Source organism: Poeciliopsis prolifica, unplaced genomic scaffold (genome assembly GCF_027474105.1).
Source record: "Poeciliopsis prolifica strain line A6 unplaced genomic scaffold, Auburn_PproV2 SCAFFOLD058, whole genome shotgun sequence".
Taxonomy (NCBI): domain Eukaryota; kingdom Metazoa; phylum Chordata; class Actinopteri; order Cyprinodontiformes; family Poeciliidae; genus Poeciliopsis; species Poeciliopsis prolifica.
The window spans coordinates 917,894-939,114 of NW_026562433.1; the positions used below are offsets into that span (position 1 = coordinate 917,894).

Sequence of the window (21,221 nt, forward strand, 5' to 3'; positions counted from 1 at the left end):
CACAGTTGTGTGGGGGGAAAGCTAGTGTTCCGCCCACTGCTGCAAATAAATACAGCTACAATCTGACTTATCTCACAACCTCTGCTTATTTCGCAGCTCTTCTGTGAGACCAGAACTACTATTAATACGACTGGTAAGTTGGTAAAAACACTAAAATGTGTACAGCGAAGTGTTCTTGTTTTTGCTATTTTTTGCTGAAGCATTTTTAAAGTCGCTCATGCTATCTTGTCACCTGTTAAATTTAGATTTCTATGCAAAAATATAATTCGCAGTATTTTGATGTAGAACCTGAAAAATAAGTGCTTAATACTGGTCTCTTGCTGTTTTTTTCACACCTATCTCAGTTTTTATTCTGTTAACTGAACACGATTTTGATAATCCCTTTGAGTTTTTACTTTTTAACCAGGCAATAAACTACAACTACTTTTATGAAATCCTGCCTTTTGATCTCTCTCTGCAGCCCTGAGTAAGTCACCATGGTTCAGGCGAAGTCATGGGTTATGGTCAAGCATTTCGATGGCTTCCCAAAGAACAGCGACTTCCAGCTCAAGGTGGAGGAGCTACCTGAACCCAAAGATGGAGGCAAGAATAGATCCCTCAGTTATTTGGATCCAACGTCGCTTATTCCCATAAAATGTGATCCATCTTGGTTTTGTTACAGAGGTGCTGATAGAAGCGGTATTTCTCAGTGTGGATCCATACATGAGGTAATCCATGTATGGATTACCTCGTGACAATATCACCAGTTATTGCTAAATCACCTCAGAATATTTTAATTATCATGCATCAAGTCTGTATTTCTTGTTTATTCAGACCTTTCAGCAAACTCTACATGAAGGAAGGGGATGTTATGATCGGAACTCAAGTGGCAAAGTAAGGACAACTTTCTTAGACGCAGAAAAGGCCATTTGTTGACAGATTTTAAATGTGTACATAAATTATGTTCACTTCTTATTTCAAGAACAGAATATTAGTTTTCTACATCCTATATATACAAAGTTTTTGATTCATGAACTGTAGGTATGTTTTTAAGTAATGCCAGTAAATGTTCCACATTTTGTCTCCTTGCGAGAATTTTGCTTTTAGCAAATTAACGTCTTTGCTTTCTCACAGGATTTTAAGGAGTGCATCACTTAAATATTCTTTTTCTTTCTTATGCATGCTTTTATGTATTAAAAAAGGATATTTCTATTTATACATCTACGCCGGTCCCGAATGAATGCTTTGAACTTACGGTGCTTAACATGTGTAACAGGGTTGTTATCAGGTGAAGGAGGAGCGATTCGTAGTAAAGTCCTTTGTTTGCAAGCCATTAAGTGAGGCAGCATGATTTATGTGAAGGAGCATCGCCTCGTATAAAAAATATACAACCTTAGTGCATGCTGTGGGCTTTTTCAGGTAGTAGCAAATTCATTCTATTCTCATCCATCTTTAGCAAAAAATATGTTAAGTAAGCTAATTTCCAGCAGAGTCTAGCTAGTACAGGATTTACACATTTTTAGAAAAATATTTTGATGATATTGCAGTTTTTATATTTTTAGAACTGTTTATATTCTATGCTGTTATGTTTTAAGTTATACATTTAAAATAAATAAAAGTTGGTTATTACATTTCTAAACGTTTTAGGAAGCTGAACACAGTTTTCTTTTCTTGTTGGACAGTTTATTACCATGACATGCCTTTTAATTTAACGCTATCCAGCCTTGTAATCTGTAAAACAATAACTACTCACACAGAAGAACATATTAGGGAATCTGTTCCATCTGTTATATTGATTGACCTTTAAGTCAACAATTCACAATACCCTTCTCTTTCTTGGAAATACTTCTTCTAAAGGTTTCCTCTGTTTAACAGTGGACATACAAAGTGTGTACGCCTCTGTGAAAATGTCGAATGAGATAAATGACTTCAAAACATAAAATGACCTATATTCTGGACAAACAAATCTATTATAAGGGGCAAATGATAAATCAAAAAAGCATGCAATAAATTTGCACACACCTAAACTAATATGTACCTTGCTGAAGCACCGTCTCATTCAATTCAGTCCTCTTTGTTAGGACTCTATAAACACATCTTGACTTGCCAGTACTTGATCACTCTACCTTAAAAAAGCTTTCCATGTTGTTTTGAGTGCAGTCAGATTGTTTGGGCCTCTAATTTCCACAACCATATTTGGGTGAATCTGTGTATTTTCTGTTGGATTTACATCCACTCTCTGGCTTGAAGATAAATAACCCCATGAGCATCAACACTGAGTGAAGTTGCTTGTTAGAAGCTGACTTGTTTTTTTGTTTCTTTTCTTTTTTCATTTTTGCGTAGGGTGATCCAAAGTAAAAACTCAGCATTTCCTGTGGGAAGTCACGTTGTGAGTAGCTGTGGCTGGAAAACTCACGCCATCAGTGATGGGAAGGACCTCACTCTCCTCATGGCTGACTGGCCCAAGAATGTGCCAATGTCACTGGCTGTGGGTGCCATCGGCATGCCTGGGTAAGATGGGGGTTAGCTTCATTACATTTGTTTCAAGGTAAACGGGTACGATGGAGTTACTTGATCTGACTGCCAGTATTATAATGGTATACTAGAGTTCCACCAATCAGACTTTGCCTGGCCGATACCGATTTTTTGGCTGATTCTGATCCAAACATGTGCCTCTCACCTGAATCTATTTTGTAAACTTAAAAGCATTCATTGGAGTGCATGCTGTTGGTGGATGTGTTTTTATAACAAAAATGTTGGACATTCTGAGTTTGCTGTACAATAAAAAGCATTTAAAAGGACAGAGCCAGCTGAGGAAAATTGAGCAATTCAGATCCATGACAGATTGATTTGTCCATCTTTAATATACTAGCGTAGCAAAGTATCCAACTGTGGCTGACACAAAGACATAAATAAGAAGTTTCATTTTCAAATGGATAGTGATGCATTAAAGCTTTAAGTTCAGGGAGTACAATTGCCATAAGTGCTAAAAACAAATAGGGAAATAGATTATGTAATCTGCAACGCTTGAGTCCAGCAAATAGAAATAAAGTTAACACGCTGTGGAGGTTAATGACTAACTTTGTTCTGACAAATAAAAATTACAAGCTTCTTACAAGCGCATCAGGAGAAACTCATAGAAAAATCAGTTTTCCCATTCCCTCCTGTCTGCAGACTGACAGCTCTGTACGGAGTTGAAGCCGTTTTGAAAGCGCAAAAAGGCGAGACTCTGCTGGTGAACGCCGCAGCCGGAGCTGTGGGCATCGTAGTGGGACAGATCGGCAAGATCCATGGCTGTAAGGTGGTGGGGTCAGCCGGGTCAGACGCCAAAGTGGCTTACCTGAAAGAGCTGGGCTTTGATGAGGCTTTCAACTACAAAACTGTCCCTTCCCTGGAGGAGGCGCTGAAGAAGGCTGCTCCTGAAGGATATGACTGCTTCTTTGAAAATGTAAGCTGGTGTAGCTCCAAATGTCTTTTAAACTCCACCTGTTTGAAATCTTGTTTCTAACTTGCTGCGGTTTTGTCGTACTTTTAGGTTGGAGGTCAGTTTTCAACATTTGCCCTGCAGCAAATGAAGGAGTTTGGTAGAATAGCTGTGTGCGGAGGTATCTCCACATACCATGACTCTGCGTACCAAACAGGTGTGTCCCTGTTAAAACTTCAAAACTGGTGATCTCTCGTGTTTCAGTATCACCTAGGTTGGGCTATTTTTGCAAAGACAAATGAGCTCAATATTTCTGCTCTGTTTCCCTAAAACACTTATGAGTACACAGGTAGTGAAAGCTGTAGTGAAATAGTGGTGACTCAAGGTGCTGAATACAAATGAACACCAGATTTTTATTTATGAAAATCTTCAAAAGTGCTACTATGTCCTTTCATGTACCAAAATGTGAAAAAAATGTAAACATATTAAATATTAAACCCACTGTGCATTATGCATTTCAAAATATTTACATATTTTGTACACTAGAGAGCGACCTGGACTCGCTCAAGATCAACAAAAGCTGTGTAATATGCAGAATTCAGCTCTTGTTTCAGCTTTTTAATATTGGACATATCTTTCCCAGGCCCATACCCTCTAACCACCATAAACTGGAAGCAGGTTAAGATAGAAGGCTTCATGCAAAGTAGGTGGCAGAGCGAGCATCCCCAGGGACTCAAGAAACTGATGGGGTGGTACAAAGAGGTATCGTTGCTTTACGCTTTTTCTCGTCAATATTTAAGCCACGTCTCCTTCCATGTAAGCATAATGTCTGCGTTGCGCCTCTGCAGGGGAAGCTGAAGAGTCGGGAGCACGTCACCAAAGGCTTTGAAAACATGCCAGCTGCTTTCATGGGGATGCTGCAGGGAGAAAACATCGGCAAGGCTATCGTCACTGCTTGATGCCTCACCAAGGGAGTGACCCTTTTACAGAACACACTCACAGTTTGACAGAGCAATAATAATTATTTACAATTACCCCAGAAATAAAATAACTACAAACACCAGGCTATTAGTCATTAATTATTTTTAAAATGTGAAAAATCTTCTTATATTCTTGTGCCTTTATGTGCAGTATGAATGTTATGTCGCTGCACTGAGGTAATAATTATTCAATATGTATTCACTGCGAGGTTTTGTATTGATTAATAAATGTTTTCTTTTTTCCAGCAGAATGTCCTGTGTGTAATTTCTTCAATGTCCGAATTGATGTAAAATACTGTCACGGGCAGGTGCCTGAAATATTTGCATGAGCCCCTTTACGCTTTTGTTGCCAACAGCTGCCTTTTGTTTGAACAGTAAAAAGAATGCACATTTGAATTTCATTGGGTTGGGGAGATGCTGAGGATCAGGCTCGGTGAAAACACAGATTGTCCTTCAGAATTGATGTGAATATAAAACTGGCTCTAAAGGCCTCAGATCCAAGCAGTTTTGTGCATTTGTTTTTTCTAATTACAAATTATTTTAACTCCACTGCAAATACATTAAAGGGAATACTATCTTTTGTCAGGACATTATTTAAAAATAAAACTAAAGTGTGCAAAATTTGCTTCTGAATGCCAAAAATGCTAAATTTGTTGGTGTTCATATCCCTTGAAAATGGATGTGAATACCATTTTCACATCCATGTAACATTTTTGTGTTTGTTTGTTGAAATGTTACACATAACACCCCTTGTTTTGGGGTTTACTAAAAAACAAAAAAAGTCCCAAAAATGTCAGTCACATCAGCAACTTTAACTTGTTAAATAATTATTTTAAAAAAGCTTTTATGTTGTCATATTGTTCTTTTGTTCCGTGGTGTAGTTTTGATGGTCAATATGCCAATTGCTGGTGCTTTTAGAGGAGCAAATGGGTCAAAAATGGGACCAATTGGGCTGCAATAGCTTTTTTTTTTTTTTTGTCAAGCCATTCCAAATAGGCCAGTCCTCCCCACATGCATTAATGAGCCTCGGTCAACTTTTGATAGATACTGAGCTCTGCAGATCAATAACCCTTTAAAAGCTGTAGATTTGGAGATTCTCTGACACAGTCATGGTCCATGTCGCACTCAGTTATGCCTGCCTGTTTTTCCTGTTCCTTACACACCAACTTTGACAACAAAATGTTGTTCTGCTGTTTGATAAGCACATCCACGAACCGATTCCATGATAAAGAGATGATCACTGTTTTTCAGTTCAACTGTCAGTAATCACAAATGTATACCTGTCCCTTCTGTGTCTGTGTTCTTACACTGTGCTACACAGTCATTGTGGTTTTAACTTCATGCCATAGCGCCTAGCTACCGCCTTGCAGTGGAGCTCCGCCAGTGTACTACGTCATTACGTAAGCGGTTCGGCTGAACTTTCGACCAATCAGGTTTCGCGCTGGAAGCGTTTCCTAGCGCTCTCTTCTCGAGGCATTTAACATCTCTCCTCTCCTCCGCCGCAAAGTTTCGCAGCTCAGTGAAGCTGTGTTTGGTGGCTGTCCCACTTTTAGAGCTGAAAAACTAAAGTTCTGACGGTTTCACGGAAAGAAACTGAAATAAGGAAGTGCAGCAGCCCGACACAGTGAGTGAACTTCTCTCATGGCTTTCGAAGTGTTTGCTTTTATGTATTTCGACCAAGTTAATGACAATTTAGTCTTTCTGATCCTCCTATTTGTTTCTTTTTGTGTTTTGAATACAGTAATTATGGAACCACGTTCGCTTTATATTCTCACGCAGAATCGCCAAACAATGTCATCTTCCTGCTTTTTATATTTATAGACGTCTGGATACGCGTGGGCATGTTTTGGTTTCAGATTCGCTCATTTTTATTGAAGCAACAGCCGCTGTCAACTCTTAACACCTGTCTTACATTGAATGTAATTAACTTCATAAGCAGCAGAAATAATGATTAAAAGATAGAAGCAAATGCTTGATATTTATCTTAAGATATGCAACACCATTCCTAATTTATTCACACTTTTCCTTTCAAAAGTCTGGTTTCCAATGATTTCAGAGTGGGGGGTTTTGTTGCCACTTTTCTATTGGTTTGTGTCAAGTTTTGGACTTTATTTAGGTAATTTATTGTTCATAAGTTTATTGGCTTGAAGGAATAAGAAGAAACGTCTTTAAAAAGCAGGCAAAAGGTATCTGAAAGTGACGTATTCATAAGACATTTGATATAGAGATTCATTTGCTAATAGTAATAGTAATACTGACCCTTTTTTTATCGATTCAGCTGAAACCATGAAACCAAACTGTGAAGTAAAAATGTTCCTAGTGTTCCATTATTTGAATACAGTTCTGGCTCACCTTGGAGGTTTTTATGCTTGATGATTTATAGGTTGGAGTTTTAAGGATGTTTAAAGTTCTCATATAAAAATCTCATATAAGGCTTACGCAGGTTGGGTGCAAACTAGAGCTCATTACTTTGTTGGGACTCCTCTGAGTTGTCTAAATAAAATGCATATCTCCAGAACCCATGTAGGGCTCGTTATGTAGGTCTTAGCTTTGTGGGTATTGAAAAGAGTAATTCTGGAGAAAGAAATCTGGGACCAAACCAAGAGTTATCCTCTGTCGAAGGTATGCCACATGTTCCTGCCCGTTTGATCACAACTGGCTGCTCGTTTTTTTTTTGTTTTTTTTTTTGCCTGCAGCTCTGAGTAAGTCACCATGGTTCAGGCTAAGTCATGGGTTTTGGTGAAGCATTTCGATGGCTTCCCAAAGGACAGCGACTTCCAACTCAAGGTGGAGGAGCTACCTGAACCCAAAGATGGAGGCAAGAAAACATTCTTTATTGACTTTGAATTAACATATAATGTATAATTTCTTGCAAAATTCTTCACTTTGAACTTGTTCACATTTTGTTCACTTTACTACCAAACATGAATAACCTTTAGTTATTATTTTTTGATTTACACTCAGCATACGTGGAGCTATTCTGTAAAGGCCTCAGAGTTGTGTAAAAAAGCATTAGTCTTTATCATAAATGCCAACGAGCACAGCAGGGAAGTCAAGGCCGAAAATATGGGAAAGTTTACAACAGCTTTAGGTCATAAAATAATATCTTGTTTCCATCATCGCACAGAGCGATGTTCAGTTTATCATTTTGAAATGCGAAGAGTTTTGGCACAGCTACAAAACAAATATCTTTTACTCATACGTTTGCCTCACGAGACCTTTAAAAAAAAAGAGAGATAAGACATTGGACAAGATTTAGTTTGTTACAGTCCATGTTGAGGACACAGAAAGTGCTCTGGTCAGATAGCGTGAACAAAAGTGAAGCCTTTGGCTCACATGCAAAACGCTGTGGGTATTTGTTTATTGAAAATAAATAAAATGGAGTTGTAAAAATGGCTGTAAGATGAGTAGATCTGATTAAGGAATACCGGCCAAACCCAGTGTATGAACAAGGTTAAACGTTGAGGGTATTATCAATTGAAGACCATTTGATTTATGGTTTTAGTGACCAGGCTACAAGAATGAACGGCTGGCTATATTTAAAGTAGCCTTCGTTTCTTTAATTTTGGGGTGATCGGCAATCAGCCAATACTTGCACGAGAACCAAAAATCAGCCACTGTCCCGTTTGCTCTGCCGTGAGAGAAGACTGAGACAGAAAACAACAGTTGGTTGTGCACCCCCAATTTAAAATGATAAGAAGTTAGTCCTTGACCAGATGCGTTTGGCTCCAAGCCGATTGCCCATAACCTTTGGTCCCAAAACCAGAATGCTAATCCCAATTCGCTGCTTTGCAGTTCTTCACTGTTTTATTTGAGAGCTGAGTGGAGGAAGAAATAACACATCAGAGTGTCTGCAAAATTTTTCACTTGTATGGGGGAATCAGGCTAGCAAATCATAATTGTGACACAAAATGCACATACTGACTTTCTAACATCAAAAAGTTTAGCCTGACCACCAATAAAATCAAAGACAATGGGCGTCTGTTGTTGAGTCGCCATTTGCCAAGGGTGTGGAAGCAAGTTGAGCCGTGTGAATGAAAAGAAAACAACGTCCTCTGATACAACACAAAAGACGGCAAAAACTACATTTTTCTTTCAGATTTTAATCTGACAGTGCCACAATGAGGGATTATTGGCTTTGAAAGGCACAGAAAACAAAACATAAAACATAGTTCTTCACTCAAGTAAAGGCTGGCCAGTTGTGTAACCTCTCATTGTAACGAAATAACAGTCACATTTCTGATGTGCCGGGTTGAGTCCTCCCTGCCTGAGAGCTTTCAGAAGCTGCAGGCCGAATGAAATATAAATTTTACCAATAGCCACCACAACACATATTTCTCTGAATCAGACATATTTGCTTTGAGTCAGACCCGTCTATCCAAATATGACGGAGACAGAACAGCTACAGCAAAAAAATAAAATATAAATAACTGGGTGGGTGGTGATCAGCTGTAAACCGATTTTATTTACAGATCTTATCTATTTCAGCAAAGTCTGAAAATCAGTCACTCTTCTTTTTGCTCTACTGTGAGAAATGGCTGACTGACAGATCCATTTGGCCACAGTTAGCTGTTTTACAGCTCCTCATTGTTTTACTTAAGTTATCTGGAGGGAGAACTCACTCCTGGGAGTGCCTGTAAAATGTCTCTTTTGTTTGTGGGATCAGCTCTGCAAATCACAGTTGTGTCACATGATGGGAAAGACACACATGTGGATTCTCTAGCATAAAAAGATTAGGCTGACCACATGTGAATGATAATGGGTGTCTGTGGAGTTACCATTTGCTAAGGGTGTGAAAGCAGGTTGGGCCATGTGAATGGAAGGAAAGCATTCTCTTATACTACAGAAAAGACTAAAAACCCAAGATTTATTTCAGATTTGAAGGGTTATTGACTTTCTAAAGGACACAAAACAATTGAAATTTAGATCTTTACATAAATGAATGCCTGGCAGACGTGACAGTGCCACCCACCGGGACACGCCTGCATATGTGCAGTTCACAATAGCTTCCCAACTGTTGCAAACTCAGCGACTTTTCAGATAAAAAACCCTCAAAACAAATCATCATGCTTTTTAAAGATCAGTGACTGCCCAGAAAACTGCAGTCGGTTCACTTCTACAAATTGTGTGCTGAGTTCAAGTGCACACCACACTTTTGGTGTTGATCTGTCACATAAAATCCCAATAAAAATATATCTCTGTTTGATGTTGCAGCGTCCCAAAATGTGACAAGCTTTTAGGGCTTTGAATGCTCTCAAACTCTTCCTAAATAATCTTTAAACATCAAATTGTTTATTTCTTTCAGAGGTGCTTTTGGAAGCGGTTTTTCTCAGTGTGGATCCATACATGAGGTGTGTTTTCTAGCGCAAACTTCCAGAATATTGCAAAGCTGCTGAAATACTCTGTGTCTTTAAATATAAACTTAAAACTCACCTGCTTGGAGTTGCTCATGAACCATAATCGATTAAGAATTTCAAGATAGCACTTTTACTAACTGCACTGTTTCAATTGTTGATTCGATGTTGCATGGCTTTGTTTCTGATGTAAATCGCTTTGAAATGCCTCGCTGCTGAAATGTGCTATACCAATAAAATAGTACTGATTTTCGCTTGCTTTAGAAACCAATCATGTTATAATTTCAACAAACGGTAATGAATGAGGCTCGCTGCTTCTGGTGTCCGCAGGCCGTACAGCAGGTTCCACATGAAGGAAGGGGACGTGATGATCGGAACTCAAGTGGCGAAGTAAGAAAAACGACCGCTGTCCCGCTCACCCACAGGAAAAACCTCCACGATGCACTTTGCATGTCTGAGGCTTTCCAAAGCAGAACTCAGCCTATACCTGTGGGTTATTACCAAAGCCTTTGGTTCAGTGCGAGTCTGTAGCGCTAAACATTCTTGGCTGGGTCTTTGTAGATACAAATCTATTGCTGTTTCCATGATAACCTCCAAAGATAAAGCTCTAAGTAAAAAACATAAAACGCTTTCAGTGAAATCCTGGCAAGATTAAGTCTTGTTTTTTTCACATTGTGAAGGTTTACCACAATGCACAGGAAAACATCTGCTGCATAGATGAAGTCCAGCCATAGCAGAAAACCCAACTGCTCTTTAGTTAACTTCAAGTTTATGCTGAGATCTAAAAAATAGTCTATATACGAGAATTTTATTTTAGTGGCTGTCCCACTGTTTTTAGTTTTTAGAGTTTTAGTTTAGGGAGCGGTGCGTTGTAAAAAGAAAAAAAAAAGGGGGGGGTGCAATAAAACAGAACTTCAACAGTTTTATTACATTGTATTTTGGTTATTTAAGTAGCACAACAATTTAAAACAAATAAATATGTTGCAGTTCATTCAAACTCCACCTTGTAGTTTTTAAAATATTTTATATATGACCATGCCACCAGGGGGAGCAGTAGTGAGCCACTGAATGCACATCTAGTAATGTAAGACTGGGATCAGATATAGAATAGAAATGTTCTCCAAATGTAAGGACACAATAAGAAAAAGAAAAACAATGACATGAAAAAATACCGCATAGTTTTTCACCAACTCTGATTTCAAAGTCCAAAATGGCTGCCTCACATGTAATAGTCTTATAGATGTTTGACAATGTAATTCGCTACACTGGTTGAAAGTACGAAGAAATAAATGCATTACTCTTTAGTTGAATGTAATGATAATTAGCCTGACTGCTGAACACATTGTTGAACACAGCAGAACTAGATACCAGGACTTTTTCTAGGTCCACACAGAGATGAATATGGTAAAGTTTCAAAAGTGGTTTAGAAAAAAAAACATGGATCCCACAGTATCAAAGAATGATGCCAAACCATACAGCATGTGTAACAAAGTCCTGTAGCTTTTAAAATGTAATCATTAATCAAATTCCTCTTTAAATAGTGTTTTATCATGTGGCTGTTCCGGTTCAAAAATATTGACAAAAATATTTGCTTAAATTTTTTTCTTAAATGTAATTATTCAAGCCCCCAATGGAAAATATTTTTCTTACACCTGATGTATTTTTGGTCATGACACAAATGCATTTTGTCCCGCGTCTGAATCGGAAATGTCACTGACGGGCAACTGTTTGTGTGCAGGGTGATTCAGAGTAAAAACCCAGCATTTCCTGTGGGGAGCCACGTTGTGAGCCGCAGTGGTTGGAGGAGCCACTCAGTCAGCGACGGGACAGACCTCACTCCCGTCATGGCTGACTGGCCTTCAGACGTTTCGCTGTCTCTGGCTCTGGGTACCGTCGGCATGCCAGGGTAAGACACGCTGCACGTAGGCCTGCACAATATGACCATAACCACAGACGCAATAAGTATAATCTAAATATTCATGTGTCATACATTCACACTCTCTGTGCTATGAATTTGCTTGTTTGATGCTTGTCGTTTCATGTTGCATAAAATGTTTTGGAAGATGAAGTGGTAAGTATTTTAATATCACAAGTCATGCTGTTTTTGTGAAACTTACCAACATTAGGCAAGGCATTATGCCATACTGCATGTCTACCTGAAGAAACACTTTGCAGGTGTACTGGTCCATCTCGGTAAAGAGTGTGAATTTTTTTCAATAATTCAGTTTGAAAAGCAACACGTGAATATTTTGCTCACACACATAGTGAAATATTGTAAGTATTTCTTTCCATATTATTATTTTTTTCATGATTGTGATTGTGGCTTACACCTAGTGCAAATGATTGCTTTCTAAAGCAAGTGAAAATCAATACAATTTGGCAGCATTTCTTATAAAGTTGTCATGTGTGATCGATGTAGAGAGTAACAAAAAGTCACAATTGTCACAAAAGGTCTTGCAAATATTTTTGACGTATTTCTGCAAAATCAGTGACTTTGATTGCAGAAAAATAATGAAATCCTAGAGGGATTGATCAAGCTATATGTTAATATTTTAATTGTTTTTTCAATTAATTTTATTGGTACATTCTGGCACAACCAGACTTCTGAGAACAACCGAAATGAGAATAAATTTGACGTCCCTGACCTGAATTCAAAACAGGTTGAAACTGGTGGGGGGAAAACGGGAAATGGGAGCTGACTGTCTTTTATTTGTCTTTTCCTGTCTGCAGGCTGACGGCTCTGTACGGAATAGAGGAGGTTCTCGGACTGCAGAAGAACGAGACTCTGCTGGTGAACGCCGCGGCCGGAGCTGTGGGGAATGTGGTGGGACAGATCGCCAAGATCAAGGGCTGTAAGGTGGTGGGCTCAGCCGGGTCAGATGCCAAAGTGGCTTACCTGAAAGAGCTGGGCTTTGACGAGGCTTTCAACTACAAAACTGTCCCTTCCCTGGAGGAGGCGCTGAAGAAGGCTGCTCCTGAAGGATATGACTGTCTCTTTGAAAATGTAAGTGAGGTTTTGGTGCCGTTGTCTTGAAATAAGACAACGGAGGTGGATAGAGCACCCAACTGTCGTAGTCAAGTAAGAGTAGCACTACTTCAACACATTTTTACTCAAATGAAATAGTATGTGGTGAAAAGTCTCCTCAAGCAGTAACTGATTAAAATGTCTGATTTAATATTCATCAGGCAGACAGAAATATTAAGTCATATTCAAATTCTGGCATCTCAAAGACTAAAATGCCAAATTCAAGCAGAATAATTTTTTTCCCCCCCAATATAAAATTTGAAGCTAATACCTACAGTGAGTTATTTATACTCAGTGCATGTTGGAAAGGGGTAAAATGGTTCCAGGAACAATGTGTGGTGTTTATTTGTAAAAAAAAAAAAAATAAAAAATGACAGGACAGACTCAGGAGATCCATGTGGAAAATGACAGCAGATCAACAAACATTGTGTTCAAATACGTGTATCTGTGTTTGGTGCATTTCTGGTTAAACATATGTTTGTTCTTCATTCACTGAAGTCACATCTAGTGGGTAGAGAAGTCTGAAATTTTACTCATATAAGAGCAGTGATACTTTATAACTATTACTCAAATAAGAGTAAAAAGTATGGTATGAAACTACTCCCTGAAGTGCATCATTTTTTTATTAAAAAAAAGTTTGGAAGTAAACGCAACTTGGTGAATATACCTAGTTACGTCCCACCTAAGGGAAAGATTAAGTTTTCATCCAGTTTTTGTTTGTGACAAATTTGTACTTTGATTAGGTCGGAGGTTATTTTTCAGCTGTCGCCCTTCCACAAATGAAGACCTTTGGAAGAATAGCTGTGTGTGGGAGCATCTCCACTTACAACGACGGCACACCGCAGACAGGTGTGTAATCCGCACATTGTTCAGTTTACAATCCGAACAAGGTGGTAAGTCTCACATTACCGCCTGTAGGCAGGCAATGTATTCAGAGTGCAGTTGTGACCTGATTTGTTTCAACTGTAACATTTCTCAGGGCCTTACCCTCACATGACGATGATCATGAAGCAGCTCAAGATGGAGGGTTTCACGCAAAACAGGTGGCAAGACAAAAACCCCGAAAGCCTCAAGAGAATGATGGCCTGGCTAAGAGAGGTATGGTCATTATTTTAGTTATTTTGACACTGGATCACATTCAGATTCTGTTGTGTTTTGGGTAAACGTTTAAACTTAATGTCATTCTGCATCGACGTGATTAGATTAACATATTCATTCTGCCTCTGCAGGGGAAACTGAAGTGCAGGGAGCACGTCACAAAAGGATTCGAAAACATGCCAGCTGCTTTTATGGGGCTGCTGCGTGGAGACAATATCGGAAAGGCTATTGTTGCAGTGTAACCTCTTGCCAACGGGAGGCACTGACGAATTTACGCATCAAGAAGGCCATTCATCGGGGGTTGGTAGTAAATTGTTAGATGTTTCTGTTAATGGGACTATAAATGAGCTAGGGACTTTTAGTTCAGTCAAACATTCTTTGAGTAATCACTAAAACATTAAATGTGAAAAGGCGAACCGACACTTGACATGATCTTAGGGTGCTGCTTATATGGGTGCAGCTCAGAGAGTCTCCATCCATTCTTGGGGTTATGCAACTTCTGCCTATCTTCACTTCCCTAATCTTTTTGAACTTTGCCTCTGTTGCAGCTGAGGTTTCCTATTGAGGGTGAGCTAGCTGACTGTCCAGTCTGTGGCTTTGGTTTTCTTCTGCTTACTTCCCTTTTCTTGGTATACATGCATTTTACATCTAACGTAGCTAAAGTTGTATAAAAAGTATTCAGGAGACCTAAAAAATGAGTGGTTCTGGAGAAAAGAAAAAGGGTTATTTCAGTCCTATGCTGGACCAGCATGAAGTATAGTGCTTCTAATACAAATCTGAAATGTAGGGGATGCATTTGTATTCAGTCCTCCTGAGTCAAGACTTTATAGAACCATCTTCTCCTTATTCCACAGTACTTCTATGCAAAATAGCTCAAGCAGTGGAGCGTGGGTGGAGATGATCTGTAAATGTTCATTTTTGATTATTTCCACAGATTTAAAATAAATTTGGATTTTAAACTATTGCAGTGTAATTCTGGCTGTGTGTTTCTGGCCATGTCTTACTAGAAAGTTAAACCTCCATCCTACTTTGAAGTCTTTATGACCTCTATTAGGCCACGCCAACATCACTACTTCATCCTGGTCTATCACAAACACTCCATTGAAAATAAATGTAGATTTATGGTGGCTAAATGTTAGTCAGACTTCAAGAGGCACGAATACCTTGTGGAAGCTTTAGTATCTTCACAGCTATAAAAGTTTACTTTTGTACTTGTAATAGGTTTCTACTGTTGGTTATATAGACCACAAACCTAATCATTTGTTGTAATGAAACACAAGAGGCACCAGAAAGTAAAGATTACTAGGATGTTTACATATTCACCACTTTGCAAATACTGTTGTTGATTTAACATGCACAGTGTATTGTAATTGTCTTTAGTATTTACTGCAAGCTTTAGTATAAAATCTTTTAAGAGGGGAAACAAAATATATTGTATTGTTTTGCTCCTTTTTTTCTTTTTGTTACTTTTGATGTTTTGTCAAGGTCATTCTTGACCTTTTCCCGGTCTCATCTCGTGCTCAAAGTCATGATCCCTGAGACCCTCCAAAGCACCACAGGTTTTTCTTACACTTTAAAGGCATAATGAATTTACTTTAAACTAAAGTTTTCTTTGAATAAAGTGTCTTTGGATTTAGATCCGCTGTAGTAAGGTGCTATGTAAATAAAGTAAATTAGAATTTTATCCCTGAAATTGATCCAAATGAGGAAGGAACTGGTGAAAATATGCTTCTTTCTGTTTTAGATTGTGTTTTTTGTTTGCTTTTGATGAGAGTTAAGAAGGACGTGAAGAGCGACGGCGCAGGAGCACGTACGCGTCATTTTGCGGCGTAATCATGGATACTTTAGTAGCTACAGCTGCACTGAGTCGCTCATTTACGGTAAACTGACAATTTGTCAAGTCATTATGACTTGTATCGCTGGGTTCGCATCATTTTGCCGGTTACACGAAGAAGCGCGCGGAGTGGGCGGGAATTGGACGCGACACAATCCGTTTCATATGGAAAACTACTCAAGGTCCAGCTGTACGAGAAACGTCAGAATTGTACACGAGAAGAACTTCTAATAATTAAATGCAATTTCTTTATTTAATAAAGTCATCCAATCGGATAAAAAAAGAAATTGAGCCTATCTTTTTTTTATATTCTCACTGACCAGTACCGTGTCGGCGCTGAGGTGGCATTTGATTGTTCGTTTCCCTTTGTGGTCGACACCACCTTATGCTGATACACTATTTAGATTCAAACTTGTCACTTCTGGCTGAAACTTGCGCCGGTGAACCAGAAAGGAGCAGTCTTGGTACTGGCGCTACTCCTTCTTACGTCAGCAAGTACATAAAACTGAATTGAAGGATCCGTTCGTATTCACTACACCATTGATGATGGTTTTCAGAATAAAAGTAATCGTACGATGATTTAATTTACGGTAAAACAAACGTATGTAGAAATCGACATAAAATGAAAATACAAATCATTATTTTACAAAGTTTCAATTCGGCTTCATTTCGGCGGAAAAACTGTATTTTGCATCGGTTATTGAACTAAAGACTTTTATTTTGCTAACTGCTAAACTGACTTCCGCTACGGTTTCGACTAGCTTGTCCGAGGCTTTAAAAGACCTGGGCACGTTCACTGAAACGAAGGTATTTTCCAAACCTAGAGGATACCAATTTCCGTTGAGGCACACATCTAAAGGCAGTTATCATGGTCCGGGAAGTGAAGGATTTAGTAAGTACTTATTTTGTCGGGCAGCGTCTCGGTTTCACAGCTTTAATTCCCGTTATGTTTGCCGTCATTACTTTGGGGTCAGGTCGGAGAAAAACGCATCCATGCTTCTGCCCTGGCGCCTATTTTACAGCTCTTGAGTTCTCGTGATGCCTGATCCATCACCGGGCCCTATCTGTTTGGAGTTAATCTAGCGACGTTTATGCACAAGATGTGTAGCTATTAATGGCTTATAAACCATTAAACCTGCCGTCGCCGGGGTCCCAGCAGCTTACTTAGTCGTCGTGCTGCTGGTCTTTTACCACGCCGCTGCTGCTATGGAAGTTGGCTTCCGATTCATAGCGCTTGAATCCCGTGGTTAGCAAAAGGGCTAAACATTGTATTTTTAAAATTTATTTAAACATTGCGTGCCTTATTTTCTTCTCCTTTTTAATTAAATCCACTTTAACATCTAACTAAATCATCTAGATTGATCCTTTAATATATACGTTTAAAGCAGTCTCTGCTTGCTATATTATAGGCGGCTATAGAGTTGAGTTGTGAAGCTTGTGCTGGTATAAATATTGTAGTTACTGAAGCGGACATGGTATAAGGGAATTTGGAGGCTAAAATAAGCAGAATTGGTCCTTTACTTGGCTGCCAAACGAGAAGCCGTCTTAGCCCGAGGCGGGACACCGCCGCTGTCAGCATGTGTTCACAAGTATTGGACTTTGAGCCCGTCTGGTTTGCTGGCCGGAATCATCTGTTCATAAAAAGTAAATACAGTTCAGGAGCAAACAAAACTCAAAAGTTGGCCAGGACGGAGGGGTGGAGACACTGATGGCACTTGGAACAGCTTAATAAAAAAATAAATGCAGTTATCCGATATGGTGCAGAATTGCGACTCAGTGATCAGCCTATTTAGCACAGTATCCCACCACAACGGCCCGAAAATGACGACAGTTATCGATTTCAGTGGATGGATGGATATTTTGAATCGTGGGACTGAGCTCTATGACAAAAGATGTTGAAGAAACATAGATCTCTACTTTTAAAAACAGGTGAAAAGCTTAAAGGTGGGGGAGGGAATTAAAATCTCCCCAAACTGTTGTGCCTTGCCCAACTTTATACCCTTGGCATCAGCACAGGCAAGGGCATGCCAAAAATAAGAAACAATGCCAAAGAGTGCTACAGAAACTCAAGAGTGTTGACATCTTGAAAATGTTGTGTGTGTAATCTGTTTCACAGGCAGACTTTGAGTCCATCCTGAAGGAGGCTGGAAACAAGCTGGTGGTGGTGGACTTCACAGCGACCTGGTGCGGCCCCTGCAAACAAATTGGCCCAGAGTTTGTTGTAAGTGGGTTTTGAGCCTGAATTTTTGTTTAGACGCCAAGATTTGTGTGCAGCATTATTAAGGAGGACAGTTTGGCTCAAAATTAGAGCGGCCATTGTAAAGTGAAGCTCTTAACCAAACGTTTTGGATCTTTGCCCTCAGCGGCTCAAAGGGCGTGGCATCTGTTTGGAGAGGAATCTTGTAGCTGTGGCAACCTTTTGTTTTGCTTTCCCCACCTTGAAGGGAAATGCTACACAGGAATACATAGCTGCCTTGACGAAAGTTGATACCTTTTCATGGAAAAAACATTGATTTAACAACTTGTGTTGGATACAAAAATACTCTTGAAATCCTTTGTAAATTTTCATTTCATTTTTTTTAATATTCAACCGTCTTTCTTCCAGAAACTGTCGGAGCACGCTGAAAACAAGGAGGTGGTTTTCTTGAAAGTGGACGTAGATGAGGCTGAAGTAAGTCTCAGTTTTATTTCTTGATCATTGTTGCTTTTAATATCACATCAACCAAAGTCCTTTTTGAAAATAACAGTTGAAATTGATATTTCGTTTTATACAAACCAATTAATTTACAAAAAAGATTCAGGTTATTATAAAATGGCATGTAAGAAAAATGCCTTCAATAATCAGCAGCCCTGATTTTTTTTTTCTCTTTTTTTTATGCACTTCTGAAAAACCCATAAAATGTATACTTTCTTATTTTGTCAGGATGTGAGCAGTCACTGCAAAATTTCATGCATGCCTACATTCCACTTCTACAAGAACGGCGCGAAGGTGAGTCCAAACACGCATTTGTGAAATGTTTCTTTTCTATTGGAGGAACACTCATTTATTTTTTCAGAGATCAGAATCCTGAGAAGTTACAAACTCGTTTTTGTTAGAGTATTTGCTCTGCATGGTTCTTGCATATTTGACAAGTTCAGTTTAAGAGGAGACACCTGCCGTGGGTTGGTTGGGGAAAATGTTCTGGTTTTGCTTTTTAGTCCATTTCATCTGACAATTTTGGGAACTACAGTGAAACAGCTTTCTTACATGCATGTCCTCAATGACTGGTATAAAAACAATGGTGGTTGGGGTTTCTGGAGAGCTCAGACTGTAGTGTGATATTATATCCTTCTCTTTAAAGTGAGACTACAGAATCTTGGTCAGAAGGATCAGATTTTAGTTTACACCCTCCACAGACTAAAGATTTACTATTGAAACCATTTCAAGGCCTCTAATTGATGTAAAATAATTCAGTTAAACTATTTTAATTGCAGTTTTAAAATTCTCAGATACATTCTCCAAACCCTCACAAAGAGTAATGACAAATACTGTCGGCAGTATAAATCATATACACTGGAGTTAAACTCGTCTTATTTTAAACTGCATCTCATTTTATTTTATGGAGGAAGTGGAACAGGCTGACATTAGCTTTTTGCCACCTAGTGGCGCGTTTGTTCAAAATGTTGCGTTCATGAAAGTTACCACTTTTTTAGTCCGTTTATCAAACCAGGTCGTCTGCAGTCACTCAGCATGTGTGACCCCGAGTCTTTTATTAGTGCAAAACTGCCCTACTTGACAAAAACAACTCGATGAAACACTGAGAGGCTCAAACAATAAATGAAATGAGCTCTAATGGTTTGGCTCTCTCACGTGATGTTTTGAAAAGCAAACCGATTCTTTATTGAAAAAAAAGAACTGGAACCAGAATCATCCAGGCTTCAGATCAGTTTGAGACATGTTAAATAATCAAACAGAAATCTGGAGGTATAGAAATGTATGAGATGGAATATGTCACCATTATGCGTGGTGACTCTTGTTTTTGTGTTTCAGATTTTCGAGTTCTCTGGAGCCAACCTGGCGACACTGAAGTCCAAACTTCAAGAGCTGAGATAGACGCTGAAATCCTGCTGACCAATCCACACACGACCACACTGTACAAAGCCTCCTGTAGAAGCTGTTACCCTCTAAACACATTGAGAGGATTCCCTCTTAAATTTTCATGCAACCGTAATGTCTGCTGTCCCATTTTCAGTAATAACTTATGTTCCACCGTTTATATAATGACCCTGTGGTCCTGTTTAAATCAGAATGTCTCGACTGTCTTTAGACTGAGCTTCAGCTAGATTCCAAAATGACGGACTAAACATGTCTGTATGTTTCAAAAAAGGTGGATTTAATAAACAGTTAATCAAAAAAAAAAAATTGTTTTTTTTTTGCAGTTTTTTATTTAAAGTAGAAACACTAGCAGACAGATCTGAAGAAGACTGAATGCCTTCATGTTTTTTGTATGGGTTTTGAATTTTTAGATTTTTGTCAGTTTCAATGAAAGAAACAAACGCTAGTCCTCTAGATCATATGTTCTTTCAGTGTCGGAGACATAATTGCTAATTCAATTGGAATTGCCTACCTTAATATGCAGTGCTGTGCTTAGAGGTGCTTTTTTGGGGGGGAGGTTCTGGTGTGGGGCCTTTATACCTGCTGTTGTGGAATCACTATGGTCACTTAGGAGTCATGAAATATATAGTCAAAAGTATTCATATCCATTGTACCTTTTTTATTTTGCAACCACAAATTTTGGTTGCCCGACACGTCCACCCAGGAGGAGGCCCCGGGGAAGACCCAGGACACGCTGGAGGGACTTTATCTCTCGGCTGGCCTGGGATTCCCCCGGAAGAGCTGGAAGAAATGAGAGAGAGAGAAGCTGCTACCCCCGCGACCTGAGCCCGGATAAGCGGAAGAAAATGAATGGACGGATTAGTATTCCAGATATCTGAATCAGTTCATAGTAAAAATGAACTATTGGCTTATCCATAATTTGATTATTTCACAGCTTTTTTAAAGTAATTTTCCCTAGAACAAATGACATTACATTTCCCATCCATGTGTATTGAGTTAATAGCAAAACACATCTACAAATATGTGATCTGGAATATAGATTCAATGTAAAAAATTACGTTTTTACATTAAAAACTAATTTCAGATCGCTATGATTCAATTAGTACTAGTAATGACTGTTTCTGCATAGATTAAATAGGAAACATTTTACGTTTTGAGTTTCTTTGCAGGACCGCTTACTGTGTTAATAAACAATGGTACTAGAGGAAATTCCTATTTCAAATTACATCTGCTTACTTTAACATCAGCAGTCTCCTTTGGCTTGTCCACACAGTAAGCTAGTAGTAATAATATTCATGCCTTACTTTGCATTTTGCCTGTTAATACTACAATAATAAATTGTGTTATTGCAGTTTAATATAAGAGTTACAAATAGGAGTGATTGTTGATTAAATGCTAAAACATCTTGCCATTACCTGAATTTAGACACAC

At 38.8% G+C, this 21,221-nt stretch overlaps 3 protein-coding genes across 3 annotated transcripts; all 3 read left to right on the forward strand.

Annotated features, from left to right (window-relative positions):
- Positions 1 to 20: 20 nt before the first annotated feature.
- Positions 21 to 4,628, forward strand: LOC129379443 (prostaglandin reductase 1-like). The gene is made up of 9 exons (XM_055060226.1): positions 21 to 133; positions 461 to 582; positions 662 to 707; positions 814 to 873; positions 2,323 to 2,490; positions 3,154 to 3,427; positions 3,515 to 3,620; positions 4,047 to 4,165; positions 4,252 to 4,628. Exons 2-9 carry the CDS (start codon positions 477 to 479, stop codon positions 4,360 to 4,362), a joined length of 990 nt encoding a protein of 329 aa, XP_054916201.1. The 5' UTR covers positions 21 to 133; positions 461 to 476; the 3' UTR covers positions 4,363 to 4,628.
- Positions 4,629 to 5,835: 1,207 nt separating this feature from the next.
- On the forward strand, positions 5,836 to 15,266 carry LOC129379528 (prostaglandin reductase 1-like). Its single transcript, XM_055060351.1, has 9 exons — positions 5,836 to 6,007; positions 7,080 to 7,201; positions 9,689 to 9,734; positions 10,068 to 10,127; positions 11,476 to 11,643; positions 12,468 to 12,741; positions 13,506 to 13,611; positions 13,742 to 13,860; positions 13,992 to 15,266. The coding sequence occupies exons 2-9, from the start codon at positions 7,096 to 7,098 to the stop codon at positions 14,100 to 14,102; spliced, it is 990 nt and encodes a 329-aa protein (XP_054916326.1). The 5' UTR covers positions 5,836 to 6,007; positions 7,080 to 7,095; the 3' UTR covers positions 14,103 to 15,266.
- A 1,187-nt stretch (positions 15,267 to 16,453) lies between these two features.
- Positions 16,454 to 19,811, forward strand: LOC129379482 (thioredoxin-like). The gene is made up of 5 exons (XM_055060285.1): positions 16,454 to 16,586; positions 17,811 to 17,915; positions 18,300 to 18,365; positions 18,618 to 18,683; positions 19,725 to 19,811. Exons 1-5 carry the CDS (start codon positions 16,563 to 16,565, stop codon positions 19,785 to 19,787), a joined length of 324 nt encoding a protein of 107 aa, XP_054916260.1. The 5' UTR covers positions 16,454 to 16,562; the 3' UTR covers positions 19,788 to 19,811.
- Positions 19,812 to 21,221: the final 1,410 nt, after the last annotated feature.